Raw genomic sequence first — 21,341 nt, 5'->3', positions numbered from 1 at the left:
GTTTTCCCTTCCCTCCCTATAAAAGCCTGCCTCCTCTTTGTCCCCTTCTGTGCTCTCCCTATAAATGTTGCCCCGTCTTGCCTCCTCCTTTCCCTTCCTTGCTCTCCTTATAAATGCCGCTCTCTCCTGCCTCTTCTTTTCCCTTCCCTATAAATGCTGCCCCATCCTGCCTCCTCCTCCTTTCCTTTCCCTCCCTATAAATGCCGCTCCCCCCGCCTCTTTTTCTCTTCCCTTCTCTCCCTATAAATGCCACCCCTTCCCTTCCCTTCCCTTCCCTTCCCTTCCCTTCCCTTCCCTTCCCTTCCCTTCCCTTCCCTTCCCTTCCCTTCCCTTCCCTTCCCTTCCCTTCCCTTCCCTTCCCTTCCCTTCCCTTCCCTTCCCTTCCCTTCCCTTCCCTTCCCTTCCCTTCCCTTCCCTTCCCTTCCCTTCCCTTCCCTTCCCTTCCCTTTAAATGCTGCCCCGTCCTGCCTCCTCCTTCCTTCCCTTCCCTGCTCTCCCTCTGTAAACGCCGCCCCATCCCGCTTGCTTTCCCTTTCCCTGCTCCCCTCCCGCAAACACCACCCCGCACCGCTGGCTGCCGTACCCCTGTCCGTAGCACTCATCTCCCACAGCCTTTCCCCTCCTTTCAGGAAACTTAAGAAACAACTTGCTTCGCGCCTGAGCCAAGAACCCGCCTTTCCCAACTCCTAAATAAGTCTTAAACATAAGGTGTGAGGAGGTCCAGCAGCTCCTGGTAGAAGAGCCAGCATCCCGGGGATGGGCCGTTCGTCCCATTCAGCAAAGTCACTCCAAAGCCTCTGTATTATTTCAGTAAAATAAAGTTGCAGCCCAAGCGTAACAAGTTGCAGCAGTAGGCATTAGGTCTAAGATGTCCTACAAGATCTCTCCTGAGACCTCACCTGGAGTACCACATTCAGCTCTGGAGTCCTCAGCATAGGACATACATGGACTTGTTAGAGTGAGTCCAGAGCAGGGCCACAAAGAAGTTGAGAGGGTTGGAGCACCTCCCCTACAAGGACGGGCTGAGAGAGTTGGGGTTGTTTAGCCTAGAGAAGAGAAGGCTCTGGGTAGAACTTAGAGGTACCTTCCAGTACTTAAAGGCGGCTACAAGAAAGCTGAGGAGGGGCTCTTTATCAGGGACTGCAGTGATAGGAATGGGGTTAATGTGAAAGGGGAAATTTAGATTAGGTTTTAGGAAGAAATTTTTTACTCTAAGGGTGGTGAGGCACTAGAACAGGTTGCCCAGAGAAGTCATGGATCCCTTAAGTGTTCAAGGCCAGGCTGAACAAGGCTATGAGCAACCTGGTCCAGTGGGAGGTGTCCCTGCCCATGGCAGAGGGGTTGGAACTGGATGATCTTTAAGATCCCTTCCAACACAAACCATTCTGATTCTGTGAAATAACCAGGTGTTTTGGTCTTGGCATTCTTCCTCCTGCAGCCCACCTTTCTTCCAAATGGTCACTGAATTAGGAGAAGGGAGGGTAGGAAGTAGTTAGTGAAGAACAAATGTGACACACCACCACCATCTTAAAAGAATGTTTCATTGCCAGACGGATGCAACTTTCTGAAATGAAGTTCCCAGCGTTAGGACCAACTTCCGTGAAGAGTAGGGTTCTGTTTAGCCTTAACTCTTTTCTCTATTTTTCTGACTAATGTACTTACAGAGAGATTGTATGTTAAATAAACCTTTGTTCTCCAGCACCCCTGTTCATTCTGTTGGCTCTTCCCAATCTTTGAGACTGTCTGAAGTAATCTGTATTGACCATAAGCGGCTGGAGTTGTCCACTAGGACACTCTGGTACACTGGTATTGTGGAGGACAGCCCATTGGTGCTGTGTAACATCTTTCAAAATTTTCTTGACTAAGAATATCTTTCCTGGCATATGCAAGGGTTTCTGTATGTCTTTTGCACAGCCACCCGATCATAGCAAGTTTTATTAGCTGTAACTTATTACCCAAACTTGTAATTTCCAAATACTGAGTTTCAAAATACTTGGGATCAAATTGTATTGAATAAAATCACTGCAGGTACTTTCAGATGTTGAGTTCTTCTCCCTACTTACTATTCTGTGTTTCACTTTATTTACACACCCAAACTTTCCATAACCTGCAAACTCCACTGGCAAACTGCGCTTCCAACCTTTGCTTGCCTGGCAGCTCACCTCTTTGTTTCTCCCTTTCAGATCGCTCCTCATTCACTGCACAAACAGTCTCTTTGCCTGTATCAAGTCCTAACTTTGAGAGTGGGACTTCAGCAAATGCTCTGCCAAACTTCCAAAGGACCCCCAAAGTCTCCTGGAGGGGAGGCACAGTTCCATTCCAGAAAAACAAAGCAAGCTTACCAAAGACAGGTAAACATGTCAGTTATCTAAGACTAAATCTATTTTCCTTTTGTCCTAGATAGCTGCATATATTTTGTTATCTTCAAAATATATTACAAAGTTGCACATATGCTGAGGTTCAGATTAATAGGTTTTCATTGCTTAGCCTGTTTTTTCCCCTCATTCTGCTTTCTTTAATACTACCCTCAATAGATAAATGGTCGGGACCGCCATACATTAATGTTCCCATTTAAGAGTTCAAATGGTATCACTAGACCAGCTGTCTAAGATGACACAGAAGAGGATAGAAAATGATAATTGGATTTCTCTACATATCTGGTTCTTAGGAGGCAATTACAGTTCTCTAAGTCATCACATACCAGCCTAGTTATATAATCTTGTTTTGTTTGTTAAACTTGTTTGAGAGCATTTGACTTTTGTTTTCCTTCTTAGTCATCTGCATCACACCCAGAGAAAGAAGCCTTTGAAACATGCACACACACACTCACAGAGGTGCAATACCTGTTATACCTATCGTCCCTTGATCTCCCGTTAATAGAATATTTTTATCTCTTAGCAGGAGGATAGGTATTAAGTCAGTAGCAGGAGTAAGAAAAATGAGAGGGAAACATGGACAGCTGTATATGGATTGTTTATCCAGGAAATTTTCTTCTTCCCCACCATGCCTTTTTCTCTCCCTCTGGTCTAATCCCTACACCAAAATAACTCTTATTTTATAGTTCCACGAACTGTTTGGTCACTGACAATGTAGATTTCCCCTTTCTCAAGGAATAATACAAGGCATAAGAAAACTTACAGGCTTAAAGGAAAGATTATTAGAACACAATCAAGGCGTAAAGTTAGGTACCTCTTCCTGGCTCCTGTACCCATTTCTCCATTAGACGGGTGGAAAATAGCAATTCCTTTCCTCCATAATGAAATCTAATAGAGGTTTCTGAAACTTCTAGACCTTTAAAGAGAAGACATCATAGAAGAAAACAGTGCTTATTTCTAGTGGGGGAGGGGAAGGCACTCAAGCCAAGGAATGGTGGGAGGTGTCCCTGCCCACGGCAGGGGAGTTGGAACTAGATGATCTTTAATGTCTCTTCCAACCCCAACTATTCTATGATTCTGTGTGTGCTCCAAATGCAATGAGAATCCCATTCAGAAACTAGATGCACAGACAAAAGTAAAACCTCTGAAATGCATAGAATCATAGAATCGTTAGGGTTGGAAGTGACCTTAAAAATCATCTAGTTCCAACCCTCCTGCCATGGGCAGGGACATACCACTAATTCAGGCTGCCGAAGGCCCCATCTAACCTGGCCTAGAACACCTCTAAGGATAGGGCAGCCACAACCTCTCTTGGCAACCTGTTCCAGTGTCTCAGCATCCTTGTGGTGAAGAAATTCTTCCTAGTGTCTAGTCTAAATCTGCCCCTCTCCAGTTTATACCCATTTCCCCTCGTCCTGTCCCCACATGCCTTTATGAATTACCCCTCTCCACCTTTCCTGTAGGCCCCCTTCAGGTACTGGAAGGTCGCTGTAAGATCTCCTCTGAGCCTTCTTTCTCTTCTCCAGGCTGAGCAACTCCAACTCTCTCAGCTTGTCCTCGTAGGGAAGGTGCTCCAGGCCTCCAATCATCTTTGTAGCCCTCTTCTGGACCTGTTCTAACAGCTCCATATCTTTCTTACGCTGAGGATCCTAGAACTAGACACAGTACTCCAGATGAGGTCTTACAAGAGAGGAATAGAGGGGCAGAGTCACCTCCCTCGACCTGCTGGTCACACTTCTTTTGATGCGGCTCAGGATACAGTTGGCCTTCTGGGCTGCAAGCGCACATTGCTAGCTCATGTCGAGCTTCTCATCAACCAGCACCCCCAAGTCCTTCTCTGCAGGACTGCTCTCAATCATATCATGTCCCATTATGTACTGAAAACAGGGGTTGCCCCGACCCAGGTGTCGGACCTTACACTTGGCCTTGTTGAAATTCATGAGGTTCTCACAGGTCCACTTCTCTGGTCTGTCCAGGTCCCTCTGGATGACATGCCATCCTTCCAGTGTGGCAATTACACCACTCAGCTCGGTGTCATCTGCAAACTTGCTGAGGGTGCACTCTATCTTGCTGTCAATATCATCGATAAAGATATTAAACAGCACCGGTCCTAGAACAGACCTCTGTGGGACATCACTTATCATGGATTTCCGTCTGGACTTTGAGCCATTGACCATTATTCTCTGAATACAACCATCCAACCAGTTTCTTATCCACCGTACCATCCACCCATCAAATCCATCTCTCTCCAATATAGAGAGAAGGACGTTGTGGGGGACCATGTCAAAGGGTTTACAGAAGTCCAGAGAGATCACATCTGTTGGTTTTCCTGTGTCCACTGCTGCAGTTACTCCATCATAGAAAGCCACCAAGTTGGTCATACAGGATTTGCCCCTGGTGAAGCCATGCTGGCTGCCGTTAATCGCCTCCGTGTCCTCCACGTGCTTTAGCGCAGCTTCTAGGAGGATCTGTTCCACGATCTTCCCAGGCACAGAGGTGAGGCTGACAGATCAGTAGTTCTCAGCATCGTCTTTTCTACCCTTTTTAAAAATGGGCATAATGTTACCCTTCTTCCGGTTACCAGAGACTTCTCCTGGCTGCCATGACTTTTCAAATATCATGGAGAGTGGCTTGGCAACCACATCTGCCAATTCCCTCTGGACTCTGGGATGCATCTCATCAGGTCCTATAGACATATATGTTCAGGTTCCTGAATAATGTGGGAAGCGAGCTACTCATACTAGGTGGAATGCACTGCTTGCTAATGTAGACACAGTATTTTCTATATCTATGGAAATCCTTCATACGTGTGAAGGTCTATGGCTGCCCATGCCTGTCGTATTCTGCCAGTGATCAAGGCAACAAGTATTGAATTCTAACTGTAAATCAACTGTGACTTTCTTGTAATGGATGTCAGTATTCACAGCTCCTTCATTGATAGCTTTTGTCCACCACCAATGGGTACTTGGAAAGGGAGACTGATGTACAATTGCTGTGTTTCTGACATTTACTCACCAAGACGCAAACTCCAAATACATCATTTGTTTGGTTTTGTTTCCAAACGGTGACTTCCTGAAACCCCCCATTATTTTAAGCTGGCATCTGTTCATTCACTGGATCGCATTACACGAAATGCCTGTGTATTTACCAATTACTCACACACACACAGTTCGAAGTTTTCCATGCAGAAGACAGAGGCTTTGAAAATAAAATAAATTGGGAAGTAGTATAGTGGTATTTCCAACACAGATTACTTTCCTCTCTTTTCTTTTTCTCCCCATAAATTTTCACCTGCAGTATGTTCAGATCATAACTATGACAGAAGTTTCTTATTGCTTCTTGGTTTGGCCCCTAAACAACTGTATTTCCTGTTAGAGTATGCCTCAATACAAGAAATCAGTTGTTCTACTTATTCTTTCATTTTTAATACCATTGGTCATAGAAAGATTGCTTTTATGCTAGTGATAACCAGTCCAGTAAGTTTACTCTATTATAAAAAATCAAAACCAAACCAAATTATTTTGACCATAATTTCTCCTTCAAAATAATTTATGAAGCAGTACCTCTTGGTCTTTTATTTGTATAAATTAAACAACAACTATAGTCTTTTTTAGACAATGAGATGCGTCTGTATTTAGTACTTCAATCATTGTCCTCAGGGTTGGAAAAGTCTCCGATACTGATGGCAGGCTCTTGTAAGAAGGTGAAATACTGAAAAAAAACCAGAAAAAAAAGATTATCTTTTGCTGAGTTTTACGATTTACCTGGAAGTTAACACATCAGCTTATACTTCTCTTCATCTCCTTCTCCAATACATTTAGGAATTGAAGTCAAGACTAGCTCTTGCCACAACTAGCTCTTGCCTCTCATAACTCCTCGCTCACTATATAGAATGAAAATAATTACTATGTAAAAGAGTACTCAAAAGTGGCAAAAGTTAAGGCAAAATTTTATTGCTTTAAGTCTTCAAGCCTTATTTACCTTACCCACTATTATTCTTCTACCACAGAAATTAGCCACTCAAGTTAATTACCTTCATACTACTACTTCAAGTCCTTTGGGTTATGGTTCTACAACTTTTTTTCCTCAGGACGAATCAAATCCAGCTTTAGCATTTTCTCCATTCTGGCTCATTCCTTGCCCATTACACATCTCTCATTTGAGCCAGCAATATTATTGGTGGGACTATGCTACAAAATGGTCTCGGTTAAAAACAAATTTTGGCTCTGGCAAGGTTATTTTTAACACAAATCAGTACCCTGATCTGGTTTGCTCTCAATTCCCACCAATTTCAACAGTACAACTAAGAGAGTCAGAAACATATAAGCAGAACTTAGTCTGACTTTGCTCCCAAGGGAGAAGTTCCCCTTTCAAAACTGTATGTCTTTTAAAAAAGACAGGAACAGAGGATTAAGAAAGGAGTACATAAATTGGAAGACTACAGTAAAAATTTGTGGGAACCATAAGTACTTTCTATTTCCAGGACAACCAAGTCACAATATTTGTGCAGACTACTTTTAATAAAAACCACAACTTGCTACTCTGTAGTTGAAAAACATCTCTCCCAGCATGGCGAATTTGACTGCATTTACATGTAGATTTTTTGCCTGAGTCTGACAAAGATGTCCTTGAGTCTTCTTAATAGCCTTCAGATTAGGAAGAGATTTTATAGTCTAGTAAAATTCAACAGGCTGAGAACCACTGATAATAAAGTTATACAACACTATGAGATACTTGGCACTAACAGCAGCTGCGGAGTTCCTCAGACTCTCAGAATAACTCAGGTGGACCAGACCCCAGGAGCTCTGTGATCTGGCATCCTGCTCAAAGCGAAGTCAACTGCAAAGTCAGACCAGGGAGTCAGGGCTCTATCCTGTCAGGTCTTGAAAATCTCCGGAGATGGAGATGGCACAGCCTCTTTGGGCAGCCTGCTCCACTGCTTGACCAACCTCTGGGTGAAAAGATTACGCTCAGTCTGAACCTTGTTTCAATTCATGTATGTTGCCTCTTGTCCTTCCACCAAGCATTTGCCTGGCTCCATTTTCTCAATACCCATAGGTCCTGCAAAGCTGCTGATAGGTCAAAGCCTTCTCTTCTCCTGGCTGAATAAGTTAAGGCATGTGCGCCAGCACACCCTTGACCATCTTGGTGGCTCTCTACTGAATTTGCTCGTTTGCCATATTCTTCACTGCAGTTGCCCCCAAAGTGGATGCAGTATTCTAGGTGTGGGCCAAAGTACTGAGTACCCCCTCTAAATCCTGCTATCCAAACAGCTTTTTACCCATCTAGCTGTCCATTTGTCCAGACCATAACTGTCCCGTTACCTTCTTCATTTACCCTGAAATGCTTTTTTAGAGGACCCACTTCACGACTTTTCCAGGGACAGAAGCCAGGCTGAGCAGCCTACAGTTTCCCTCCGGTCAGCAAGAATGTCCTTTGATACGTACAATCTCTCAGATGTTATAGATGGCCCCGCAAGGACATCACTCTGTTCGCTCAGCACCCTTAAACTGTCTCGGCCCCAATGTGAAGCATACTAAAACTGCTTTTGTCTCTGGTCCAATCTTTGGATTTTGTATGGGGAATAATCACTAAGGGACAAGTCACATGCACCAGATTCATAATATTGACAAGGAATTAATGTGTTCAGTATTGAAAAAATCAATTCATATGAAAATAAAAATTTTAAAGCATTAGTATAAATGCATGACTTTTGTATAAGTTTTGCAGTTCTGTATATTCCGAATTTCCATCCACTTTGAAAATACTTATTCTCCAAATTAAAATAGTACTAAAGGATAAGAAAATTACTATTCATATGTAGTTTGAAGAGACCCATAAGAAAGGAAAAAAACACCAAGTTAAAATTTTCCCCTGCCTTGTTTCCTCAGTTGCCAGATTTACTAATGATAAAAAAAAAAGATGCAAATTTGACCACAAGAAAAAAAATGAAGAAAATATTAACTCAAATAATTTTCTTAGAGGATAACGCATAACATCTAGACCCCTACTACTAAACTAGAAATAAATTACTGTGTTTCTAAGTTTAAATCTTCTCTTATGAAATTCTAAACAGTATTAAAAAATACATTAAATCACTTACTAAATGCATAATTTCTAAGTAACAGGTTTTAGTACAGGTTTAAGTTTATAGATAGTCTTTCATATTTTATTTCCCCACCCTCGATCTGAAAAAATATTTACCTTTTTAGATTCATCCAGCTCCTTGCTATTTTGCTAAAAGCTTCAGACCCTGGTGCCGTCATTGCTTCAAAATCAACCAGCTGAAAATGCAAAAAAAAAAAAAATTAAGAAATTAGAGTATTTTAAGTTCTCTAATTTCAAGAAGTTAATCCTCAAATATTCCTACAACATAAATTCAACTTTAAAAATATATCCTTCCTTTTGTGACAAAATCCAGTTATTTGTTTATCTCCTAACATGATGTTTATACTAATAGGTCAATATATCAACTGTCTTCAGCCCTTTATTACAACATCCAAATAAAATGGGGATATTTTTCATTTCTACATACTGTATTTTGAAAAATATTGTATCACAGTTGGTAGATCTATACCAGATTTTCCAGGCATTCTTTACTAATTCTTTCCACAGTGGGTTTTTAGACAGTGTTTGACTACATATAGCCAAGAACTTTGCTTCATTATCTACAGCTGAAAATACATTTTCAGCAAAACAATGTTCAGTCCATTGGTTCACTAGTACAGAAACATTTAAGCTGACACATTTGTGGTTCAGAGAACTTTGGCTGAATTCAAGAAAAGGGTTCTGAAAGCATGTTAGCTATATTCTTGGTAATACAGGAGTAAGCTTACTAATTAGTCTCACCATCAGTCTGGAAGTCAGCATGCATGCCAGGCACTGAAACTCTGTGGGTTTGCACCACATCTAATACTGGAATCTACACTGGCCATGGCTGCTGACAGACCTGCCAGGAAATAACAGCACTCTTCACTACCTGGCATCTCTGTCTTCAGAATGGTATGATAATGTATGCTGTAATAAGCTTGGGACCAGAAACGCCCCTCTAAGGAATATGGCAAAGAAAATAATAAATTCCCAACTTCATTAAACTGGTGAAAACAATTTCTTCCGGCTGGTGAAAACTTTTCTAGAAAATGGTTTTGTTCCAGTTCAGGCATTCTATTTCAGGAAAATCCCTCACACGTAAAAATGACCCCAAATCTTCTTGTAAGTCAGAAATCTTGGCTTCTAGTAACCCCAAAACTCTGCTTGCCTGCATAAAATCAGTTAGTAAAATGCACCTTCCTATTAAGTCCTAAGAATCTGCATAAGGAAGCACACAAATATTTTATCTTAGCTTGAACTCCCACAGCAAAATAAAGATACCAGCTTAATGGTGTATTTCCTACTAAGCAAGTGCTGTTTGCTCTTAAAAGCTACTAGGAGTTCCCTGTACAGAAAAGACAAATTTTATTGTTTTCAGGGCTTTCTATAACAAAAGGGAAAGTCACTCTTTCTTCAGTTATTCACTCAGGATATTTTCTTCGACAATTTTGATTCTCACGTGACTTTCACTAATTCCTTTGACAACACATTAAAGCTCCTTTGATGATGAAAAGATAACAGAGCTACCAGACTGATAGCTGAATAAAGAAAGGGAAACCCTTTATTGAGCAAGGTGGTATAATATTTAAATGCAGCCACTGAAAAACTAGGACTTATTTTAAATTAAGCAGAATAAGGAAGGGAAGGAGAAGTCAAGAGAAGTTGCAAATACATTTCTACTTACCCAGCACTACATGCTTTGGAATACATTGCAAGCAAAGAGAAAATTTCTGCTGTGTCCCAAAGAGTCATTAATTCTGCCCAAGGATTCTCAGAACCCTTCTCAAATGAAACTTCAAAGAGCAGCTCAGCACACTAGAAATACTTCAGTTACAAATGAGTAATTACTGCAGGACACAAACTGCTACAATTTGACTAACGAGAATTATGGCAGACTATCTCTAAATCTCACCTGCTGTCAAAACAGCAATGAAATTTTCAAAATTCTCTCAGGTTGCAAGACAGTAACGCAGCTAACCAATCTTCAGTAAAAAACAGTGCAACCTCTCTTAACTGTGACAGCGCCTTACTCACACTTACAAGTATTACTTCCTCTATCAAGGCTGAACCAGGATATTTTGATACTTGCCTTTCCTTTAGGGATTTTTCCTGATACTTCTTTTCCACTTGCCATTAGTGCTCCCATGATGACTGAATAAGCTATCACACTAAAAAAAAAAAAAAAAAGAACAAATCAAAACCAAACTCAAAGTCTTTCCATAACATTATTTTTGACTACAAAAAGAAGTAGAATATAGTACTGTTCCACATTAGGCTAGTAAAAATTACTGTGCTAGTTGCTTTGTTTTAGAAGTAAAAACAAGCATCAAACACTTCAAAAGTGAAATCACTAGTACTTTCCCACACCACTGGAATGAAGTTACAATGCTATGGAGTTTAACTACTGCAGAGCACCATTTCTATAGTAGTCAGAATCATAATTTCAGACTTATGAGTCCTTAAGATTTCATAGAGTTGAAAACAAAGCAAACTCCTGTTCCCAAGAAGCTTAGCTGTAGCCCAGAAGAGGTTATGACCTCTACTGCAACGGAGCCTCAGTAAAGCTGTTCAGTTACTTAACTAATTTTTTAATTTAATTTTGTTTTAACTGTGAAACTCAGAACTTCGTTAATTTGGATATTTTGTAAGATAAAGGCAAAGTCTGATTATAAAAATGAAGTCTCAGGATTTTTAAATGTTATTTTCTACTGAACTGTGTTTAATAGTAAGATAAAAGATCTTAAGTGCTTTGTGGAACACAGATTCATAATAGTCTTAGATGTAGCTAGGTTTGAATTAAACTAGAATTTCAGTTGAGGAGATCTGCAACATATGGGATTTATCCAACGGTTTCATCTGGTAACCCTTAGAGTTGCAATAAATTTCTAAAATACTATTTTAATGTATTTTATTTTAATAGGTTATCTCAAAGTATATCTCATTTTAAATACATTCTTCTGTAAAGCTTCTTGAGTGAAATTACAGAGGTGTAAGATAATATGGACTAGGAACTTAAGCATTACAATTTAAAAATGACACTTTTCAATCTGTGAGCTGAAGTCTCCAGATACAGACTACTCACCATTTTAAATATACATGCAGCTGCAAATTACCATCAGCAATTAGAAACTAGCTTTTAAAACAGTACTAAGTCAGCACCCACTGTCAGGGCAGCACAAACGAAAGACTGTGCAGGACACAGCTCAACCTAGAGCTTTTTCAGCTTTTTTTAGTATTAAAAATATGTTAAGATACTGCAACACATGGACTTTTTACAGCATGAATCCAACATAATAGACATGATAATGACAATCACTGACCTAGATCCTCTTGAAAGTGGCATTAAATTATAGAAGTAGTAAACTAATGACAGGATCAAGTTGCAAACAGCATCTACTTCCTAAGCAAGGGAAAAAAATAAAGTGAATTAAAGACAATTTAATAGCCAGGTAATACCATACAAGGGAGTACATATTGGAAAGTCTTACAGTACTGTTAATTTTTTTAAAGAACTATTTAAAATGTGAGAAACATCAAGCTAAGTAAAAATCTGATTAACAGATGTTTAAAGTAAATTATTTTGTTACAAAATAAAACTTAGGTGAAACATCTATGGAAAGCACAAGCTCAAATGTAGTCAGATTCTCATCACAATCCAAATCAACACAAACACACTTCTAGTGCTTCTCATGAATTTGTGTTACTTATCTCCTCTGTAGCCACCGTAAGCCAAATTCTAAGGAGGGTTTATAAGGATGATGAAATAGTGAACCACAGAATCATGAGAAAAATAAAGAAAATGAGGAGGAGAAAAAAAAAAGGGACACACTGACATTTAGACCTTGCCTGGATACTCACTACTACTGCAGCAAAGCATAGCAAATTTTGAAGTAACAGATAAGAATTGTGGCCACTTCTAAACAGCATTTGTCATAACTGGGGTTAAACAAGAAGCCGATTTTATTACTTAAGATCTCTGTCAAAAATTATTAGAACAGTGACTGTTAAACAGAAGGTATAAAAAAGTAATAGACTTTTATCATGGAATTCACCATTTCCATTAAAACAGCCTTACCGCTAGCTCTGCGGACAGAATTAGAACTTTTCCTTTAGCTGTTAGGTCCTTATATAGGGCATCTATTTCTGCGTGATACAGCTGTGTTCTCTCTTCTGTTGTCTGAGTTTCTACTGAAAACAGTATGTTCCCCACTCTATGAAGCAGATGAAACAAAAAAGGAGCTAAGAAAGTTTCTGAACAGAACTGCATGAAGTTTGAACAGAACTTTTTCCTATCGCTTTTCCTTAAGCGGATTATATGCATTGCCCCTCTTTCAGTAAAACAAACAAAAACCACCTTCCACTGAATTAAAAACGTTTTATCACATTGTAAGTCTGTCTGAAAGAGTACATAAAGATTGCTGTCTAATCACAGATGAAGTATTCCCATCGAAGAACATCCAACAAACACCAGTGTTTTAATAAAAAATATTAAATTTTAAAATATCTTCATGGGCTTGGGATTCTTCTACAGTATGTGAAGTATAGTTTTGTTAACCTTTAAACTACCAAAGTAGAAATGTTTTAGTATAAAGGCATAGTTACAATCTGCTCATCGAAAGAGACTGACCAACACAGAACAAAGCTTGTGCAGAACGAAGACCATATATTTAATGCCATTTCACTGTAGATAGGCATATGATTTAGGATTTAAATTAAAACCCAAGAGACATGTTAACATTTTAGAAGATAATTTTGTCTTCCATGCCACTCATTGAAAGTACTCAAGTTCTGGAAAGCATACCAAGGCACAGAATTTCAAATCCCGTAAGTCAAAGTTTTTAGTTAGTAGTGGGACATAGCTTCTGAGCTTCAGATTAATGTGCTTTCTTCAGGAGGCCAAGAAGCCAGTATCCACAGAGTGAGAAATTTTCTACCTCAGCCAAAGAGTGGCCCAAAGCCTCCTGTGATTGTATCCTCATATATTCAGGTATTACCTAATTTGGCATGCGCAGATAAGGTGTGTCAACAGCTCAAAAATAAACATAAAAAAGGCAAAAAATCCAATCAGAAGACAATCTCTTTTCATTCTTAGATCACAGAAATTTCCATCCAGGATTTTCCAGTTACCACAACAGACAAGGTGTCACAACAAAAAATATATTTTGATATGAATAAAGGCTGAGATTTTTTGTATTCCCCCCCCCCCCCTTAAAGCATTTTATAGCCTAAGATAAATAACAAGGTCTCTCTTCACTTTTGTGCTATATGGTGTGTGGCAAAGAAGTGCAGAGCACGTTAGTGTAACAGGGCAGCTTGAGCGGAAGTTCGAACGAGCAGGGAGGGCGCAAAGAGGGGCTGGAGGCCAACCATAAGGGACCGTGGACTATGGTGGCAACCTGGCAGAAGATTACAACCGCTTCAAATGCTGCAATGAGCAGGACAGATGTTGCCACCCAGACAGAGCCTCAGTGGGTCCATGCAGCCACCCAGCCCCTGGGCTGTAGGCAGTACCCCCTCCTACACCAGCCCACGCCTCTGGCACTGGCTCCACTTGTGGAAGCTGGGCTCGCATAAGGGAACTTCTTTGCATGGTGACAGAGCTGAGGGAGGAGGTGAATAGACTAAGGACTATCAGGGAATGTGAGAGGGAGATAGATCACTGGAGCAGCGCCCTCTCACAAAATCAGTAGGCTGCTGGAGTTAGTGTGGCTGAGCTAGTCCCACCTGCAAACTGCAAGACTGGAGGAACAAGAGATGAGGAATGGCAGCAAGTTCCTGCCTAGCGCAGGAAACCTGCTCCCCCCACCCAGACAACAACCCCCCAGATCCCGCTGAGGAACAAATATGAAGCGCTGCAGGTGGAACCCATCCCTAAGGATGAAGAAGATGGCTCCCACAGCCTAGAAACATTCCCTAGGTTGCACCATCCTCAGATGACCATAAAAAAATCCTCATTAAATAAGAAGAGGATAGTGATCGTCTTCCGGAATTCCCCTCTAAAAGGAACAGAGGGACCCATCTGCAGACCAGACCTGCTCCACAGGGAGGTCTGCTGCTTACCGGGGGCATCAGTGAAGGATGTTACTAGAAAACTTCTTTCCTTGGTGAAAGAGACAGATTACTACCCTCTAATAGTATTTCAAATAGGCAATGATGACTTACAGCGCAGAAAGCTGAAAGTCATCAAGAGAGACTTCAGAACTCTAGGGAGAACGTTGGAGGGCTCAGGGGCACAAGTAGTGTCTATCTCCATTCCAATGCTAAGGAATAAGAAGCAGGAGGTAAAAGAGAAACAGCTGATTAATGCCTGGCTCCGAGCCTGGTGTGAGGAGAAAGGCTTTGGGTTCTTTGATCATGGGGTGACCCACCCACCCCCAGGCTTTCTTACTAGGGATGGGACATGCTTGTCTCCTAGGGGGACTAAAGTCCTTACTAAAAATCTAGCTCGGCTCTTAACTAGAGCTTTAAACTAGATGTGAAGGGGGAGGGGGGTGAGACCAGGCTAGTTGGGAGTGAGCCTGGAAGTGGGACTCCAGTAACTGAGAGACGGTGTGCTGGAGAGGACCACCAGTACATCACCTCAGAGCAAGTGGGGGCAATTATACCTGGGGACAGTAAGGATGAAACTGACACTGTGGAGTTAGTTATTCCAAGGACCAGTCAATTGGGAATGAACTCTATTCCCTTTATGAGGGCTGAAGGTTCGCCAGCTCAGCTGAAGTGCATTTACACCAATGCACGCAGCATGGGCAATAAGAAGGAGTTGAAAGCTGTGTAGGGCAAGGTGACTATGGAAACGTGATGGGATGACTCTTATAACTGGAATGCAGCCATGGGGGGGGGTATAAACTCTTCAGGTGGGACAGGAAGGGCAGGAGAGGAGATGGTGTAGCCCTCTATATTAGAGAGTGCTTTGATACCCTTGAGCTCAATTATGGTGAGGAAGGGACTGAGTGCCTGTGGGTTAAAATCAGAGGAGCCCACAAGAAGGCAGATATTGCAATGGGAGTCTGCTACAGACCACCCAGCCAAAAAGAAGCAGCCGATGAGCTCTTCTATAAACAGCTGGGGATAGTCTCTAGATCACTACCTCTTGTCCTTGTGGGAGACTGCAATCTTCCTGATATCTGCTGGAAGTACAATACAGCAGAAAGGAAGCAGTCTAGGAGGCTCCTAGAGTGTGTGGAAGACAACTTCCTCATACAACTGGTGAGCAAGCCAACAAGGGAGGGTTCCCTCCCGGACCTGCTGTTTGAGAACAGAGAAGGCCTTGTGGGGGATGTGATGATTTGAGGATGCCTGGGACAAAGTGATCATGAGATGATAGGCTTTTCAGTTCTAGGTGAGATGAAGAAGGGGATTAGCAAAATTCCATGGGAGACGGTCCTTAAGGGCAAGGGAGCCCACAAGGGCTGGGCGCTCTTAAAAAATGAAATCCTAGAAGCTCAGGAGCAAGCCATCCCCATGTTCCAGAAAAGGAGCTGGCGGGGGAAAAAACAGCTTGGTTGAGTAGGGAGATCTTGAGAGGCATCAAAAAGAAGAGGAATGTCTATGAGCTCTGGAAGAAGGGACAGGTGTCTTGGGTGGACTACAGGGAGGAAGTGAGATCGTGCACGGAAAATATCAGGAGGGCTAAGGCCCAACTAGAAATCAAACTGGCTAAGTCTGTGAAAGATAATAAAAAATCTTTCTACAAATACATTAACATGAAAAAGAGGACGAGGGAGAATATTCAGTCCCTATTGGATGCAGAAGGAACAACAGTGACAAGGGATGAGGACAAGGCTGAGGTACTTAATGCCTTCTTTGCCTCAGTCTTTAATAGTAAAGGAAGTTGTTCCCTCCGTGTACAAACCCAGGAGTTAGAGGAGCAGAATGAGGCTCCCATGATCCAAGAGGAGGTGGTTAGAGACTTGCTTGCCCAGCTAGACACCTGCAAGTCTATGGGGCCGGATGGGATCCACCCAAGAGTATTAAAGGAGTTGGCAAGAAGTCCTTTCCAAACCCCTTTCCATCATCTTCCAGCGGTCCTGGCTGACTGAGGAAGTTTCACTGGACTGGAGGCTGGCTAATGTTGTGCCCATCTACAAGAAGAGTTGCAGGGAGGATCTGGGGAACTACAGGCCTGTCAGTCTGACCTCAGTGCCGGGGAAAGTCACGGAACAGGTGATCTTGAGTGCTATCATGAAGCATATGCAAGAGAACCGGGTGATCAGGCCCAGTCAACATGGGTTCATGAAAGGCAGGTCTTCCCAAACTAACCTGATCACCTTCTATGACAAAGTGACTCGACTACTGGATGAGGGAAAGGCTGTGGATGTAGTCCTCTTGGACTTCAGTAAAGCCTTTGACACAGTTTCTCGCAGCATTCTGCTTCAGAAACCGTCAGCCTCTGGTCTTGACAGGTGCACACTCTCCTGGGTTGAAAACTGGTTAAGGGACAGGTGGATGAGGTGCTGAGGGGCACAGTTTAGGGAGTGTTAGGAATGGCTGGACTCGATGACCCAGTGGGTCTCTTTCAATTTAGTGATTCTATGATTCTATGTTAGAGAATAATCTCAACTGGGCAAACTCCATCAATGTTATCCATATTCCCTCTTTGTTACGGAACACAACAGGAATCAGAAGTCCTGAAACAAACACACTTTTCAGTTATTTACAAAAACACCACTAGTGAAAAACAAACCCACTTTATGCAAGCAGAATTGCACTTTGAGAAGACTGGTCGAAAATACTTCTTCATTACCTAATGTACCTGAATCTCTGAAAAAAGGGAACATACTTATCTCCTGTTATTGTAATGGTGAATCCATCATATTCTTTCCCTTGATCCTTGAGGCTGGGGACTTTTGTGTTCACGGTAAACCCATCTCTTGTTTTACTGTTAAAATGCTTTCAAAATAACAATGAAAAAGCAATATTAGAGTGAACAGTGCCAAGACTGCCCAGCTAATGTTTTGAAACATCTAAAATATATGGAATAGAAAAACGGACAAACAGAGGGAACAGGACAGAGTTATTATCAACTACATTATTTCATTTATCCTAGATTTCCTACTGAATGGAAATCACAAATATTGAATGAGGCATACTGACATTCAACTTCAAAACTATATGGTGAGTACAAAGCAGCACTGTTTATGAAAAGCAACTGTACAAAGCAGTTTGAGTTATATAGATTTCTCCCGAAGTTACATGTTGACAGTAACATTTTGGTGTAATAATGTAAATGCAAAAGCAAGAAGTTGAGAGCCTGCTCTTATGTTTACACTAAGAAGTAGCCTCATTAGTCTAAGTGCGGATTCCAGAATACACATCACAGCAACAATTTCTTAACTGTGATCAAATTTCAATTAATGTTTATCCTTACCAGAAGAAAAAATATCACAAAGTTTAAGAATTTTATAAAGCTACATTATCTAAGCACAATACTGTAGCCAGAGAGTTGTATAAGCTAGGCAAAACTGTATATAAGTAAAGCCAAAAGCCCAGCTTTTGACATACAACATTCTCCAGCTACCCAAAGAACCAAACTACATCAATGTTAGCAGACATTCATTTGAAACAGGCACTATTAATGAGTATTATGCAGAAGTGTTGAATGAATTATTTATTTGGTGATCCACAATGTTTTGTTAGAGAGAATCTGCATTTGTTTTAAAGAAACAGATCTAAATGCCTCTAAGGAGACACAGCATTCCACTTCGCTACATTTGTAATGGGATGCAGGAAAATCAAGCCAGAGCAAAACATAGACATTATGAAAACCAGACAGAGTATTTGCTGCCAGTTGAGACATTCATCTTGAAGCAAGTCATGTATAGTCCACTATGTGTATATCATTTTCATGATCCTCTCTGGCAACCTATATTTTAACTCCACTAATAGCATTTTTTCTGGCCTACAATTCAACAGTAGCCATATTAGGCACTGTACAGGGCCCTATTTGCACATTCGTGTATCAGCAATACACGATCCTTATGTTGGATCTGACCATAAAGCCTTCCAGCTGATAAATTGAATTACATGCAACATTTTGTTTTCCTGTCATTTCTTTACCAATTCAGTTAGACCAAGCCTTTCAAATACATACCATACACCTGCATATATCAAAGGGAAGATCATAACCTACAAATGCAGATTTGAAGTAACCCGATTTAGTGTTTCCACTTACTAATTTTAAGCTTACACATTATTGTTATATTTTGAGGAAATGGATATCTCCCATGATACATTTTCTTATTTTTATCATATTTTGAAGTCTTTCTTTAATTTACCTTCATTATGGGAAGAAGATCCTCTACTTTATGTACCTTTTCCAAAGCTTCTCGAACCTCTAATAGCCCTTTTGGATTATTGGCACTGGAAAAAAAGTTAAATCCAGAATCACAATAGTTGAACATACGTAGCATTTCTGGAAATCCATCTAGCTTAAACCTCATTGGCCATAGTGGAATAAGCTATTGAAAGTTATTTAATTACTTCCTTTCTGAAAATTAATTCCTTCATACCTGGCCACAACCTGTAGCTTTAGTTTCCAACCTGCAAGTCTCTTTCCTCTCATTTTCCTTTCCCCTTTCCCTGGAATGTGGGAGAAGGGAACTGAGAGTCCAATTGCGTGGTTTTAGCTGTCGAATCTAGCCAAGTCGGGCCAAAACTGTGACACTGGGTTAAGATCAAATGCTGCTGTCTCCCTCTGAACAAACTTACTGCTAACAAAGGACAGGCTTCTCAGTTACTACAGAACACACATATCTTCAGAAATCTTAAAAATCTTAAATTTTATAAAGCTTAAATGTTTTCAACTGCTGTAAGGATTTTCTGTGCTTTAGTTTTTTTATATTTAAGTAGCATAATGAGATGGAAAAAGAGCCCAATATTTAATGTAAGTTACCAGGCCTAAGAAAAATTAGAGGGTTTAAAGCTAAAAGAATTTCCTAATTTAACACTGGGGAAGACATCTTGTTCATAAAAAACTGACCAGAGTTTGAAATAGATGTCAACATTAATTTTCAGATTACCTTTAGTCACATTCTTCCATTCAAGATTCTACAACTGTCTTCTTTTCCAGAACATCATCTACCACCCCACCTACGTAATAGGTAGCTAAGATTCTCTGCTCCTTTAAAACTACTTGTTAGACAGCACTTTCAGTTAAAATTACCTTCCATATCTTCTTTTTTCCTTTTCTTCCTCACTCCTACTATTTAATATATTAATCTCAGTATTCAGAGAAACTGTACTACCTTTTATCGGGGGAAACCCAACACATCTTTACTAAATTTTATTTTTAGAAAGAATTGAGACCCATTCATGCCAAAACTGTGGGTTCAAATTCAACACTATTATTAATTTTTAGGTACACTGTAATTCACAATTTTTTTTTCTTATTAAAGTTTCTTTACATTGCAATGAATAGGATTTTGCACTTCCAATAGGAAATAAGACAATCATAAATACTAAGAAAACTAGAACTTACTAGAATTTAAGAAATATCCCTCAGATTTACCCAAATGAATATTATGTTAATTCTAAATCAGTATTACCAGGGGAGTGAAGCAGGAAAAAAAAATATCAGTAATTTACCCATGGTAAACAAGGATCCTATCTTTGATAAAATGAAGAATTTTCTCAAAATATTCCAGGTACCGCATGTTAATGACCTGTCCCCTACGAAGAAAATAAAAGGATTTTTAAAGTCTTGTTTTTCAAGCCAACATTCCAGTGCTAAGACACGAGTATTACTCACTAATATTTGATAGAATTCCACAGATATTTTGTAAATCAAAGGAAAGAACTAGAGGACTGTCTGAAGTGGTGAACTGGCCATCCCCCATTTTGAATACAAATTCCACACTGAACATGCAAAAGCTCACGTATCATTAGTGGTGTGGTTCTATAACGAACTAGATTTCATGCGTACTTCCCAATTCTCAGTGTGCCCATGTCCAGTAAATCTTATCTATATGATAATTATCAATTTGTACAAGGACATAATCTTTCTTAGACAGTTATTCACACCTGTTGATATTGCAGAACTAGGAGGCAATTCTCGATCTGCACACTGACTTTAAGAACCAACGCTTCAGTTTACATATTTGCCTATATATATATATTTTTATGCTGCTCTGCTCTGATAGTCCACATATATTTTTCTTTATTCATCTACATTCCTCTATATTAAAGCAATTTTGCTTTGACTCCTAACAGTTCCAAGTAGTAACTGTTAAAAAAAAAAAACATCAGAAGTCTGTTTTTTCCCCTTGAACTACTGAGGAAAAAATATACATTGGAAACTTGGTAGAAACCTACTAGGACTACAACCACTCTGAGAGGAAAAATTACATACCATTATTGCATTTGTAGGAGTCCTTCCTCTTCTCCCAGTCTACAAAACAAGATTTTATAAAGCAAACGTTATCGCTCTCTGAGGAAGCAAAACCACTGTCAATCACAGGAAGGTGTGTACACCTAGCTTTTTTTCCACTCTAAACCATTTTTGGCAGCTTAAGTCCCTGTCTAACTGTGTCTCGCTTGACAGTCTCACACTTTAGTAGGCCTAGTCTCAAAATAACAGCAGAATCATTCTTTAAAAGCCGAAGAGTATTAGAACACATACACATATCTGCACACAGGAAAAGGAGGTAGGGAAAGTGCAAGGATGAAGACAATTCTATATACATAATTTGCTCTTGTTGTACGTCCCATCATTTTCCATCTGTATTAAAAAAATAACTGTACAACAGGCAGAAGCGTGTCAGTATGAGGAACTGGATTTTGCTTTAGTGGCATTTCAGGAAATTCATCCAAATCAGACCTATCATTCTGTGAGGCCATCTAGAAGCAGTAGTACCAAAAATATACTTCTGGCGAGTG

The 21,341-nt window shown here is 40.4% G+C and overlaps 1 protein-coding gene across 2 annotated transcripts in view; it reads right to left on the bottom strand.

Moving 5' to 3' along the window:
• Positions 1 to 5,845: 5,845 nt before the first annotated feature.
• TTC13 (tetratricopeptide repeat domain 13) overlaps positions 5,846 to 21,341 on the bottom strand; it is a 41,664-nt gene continuing 26,168 nt past the window's right edge. For both annotated transcript variants that reach the window (XM_054062799.1, XM_009567083.2), the window contains exons 16-23: positions 20,052 to 20,135; positions 18,743 to 18,827; positions 17,248 to 17,357; positions 12,541 to 12,676; positions 11,786 to 11,865; positions 10,555 to 10,633; positions 8,580 to 8,659; positions 5,846 to 6,086 (exon numbers count right to left, since the gene is read on the bottom strand). In XM_054062799.1, coding sequence (XP_053918774.1) covers positions 5,963 to 6,086; positions 8,580 to 8,659; positions 10,555 to 10,633; positions 11,786 to 11,865; positions 12,541 to 12,676; positions 17,248 to 17,357; positions 18,743 to 18,827; positions 20,052 to 20,135 — 778 coding nt within the window. In that variant the 3' untranslated portion in view covers positions 5,846 to 5,962. The remainder of the gene's footprint in view (positions 6,087 to 8,579; positions 8,660 to 10,554; positions 10,634 to 11,785; positions 11,866 to 12,540; positions 12,677 to 17,247; positions 17,358 to 18,742; positions 18,828 to 20,051; positions 20,136 to 21,341) is intronic.

The sequence above is a fragment of the Cuculus canorus genome, chromosome 3 (assembly GCF_017976375.1).
Source record: "Cuculus canorus isolate bCucCan1 chromosome 3, bCucCan1.pri, whole genome shotgun sequence".
Lineage (NCBI taxonomy): Eukaryota > Metazoa > Chordata > Aves > Cuculiformes > Cuculidae > Cuculus > Cuculus canorus.
The sequence above is the reverse complement of the archived record's forward strand: the minus strand, read 5'-3'. Positions and strand labels throughout refer to the sequence as shown.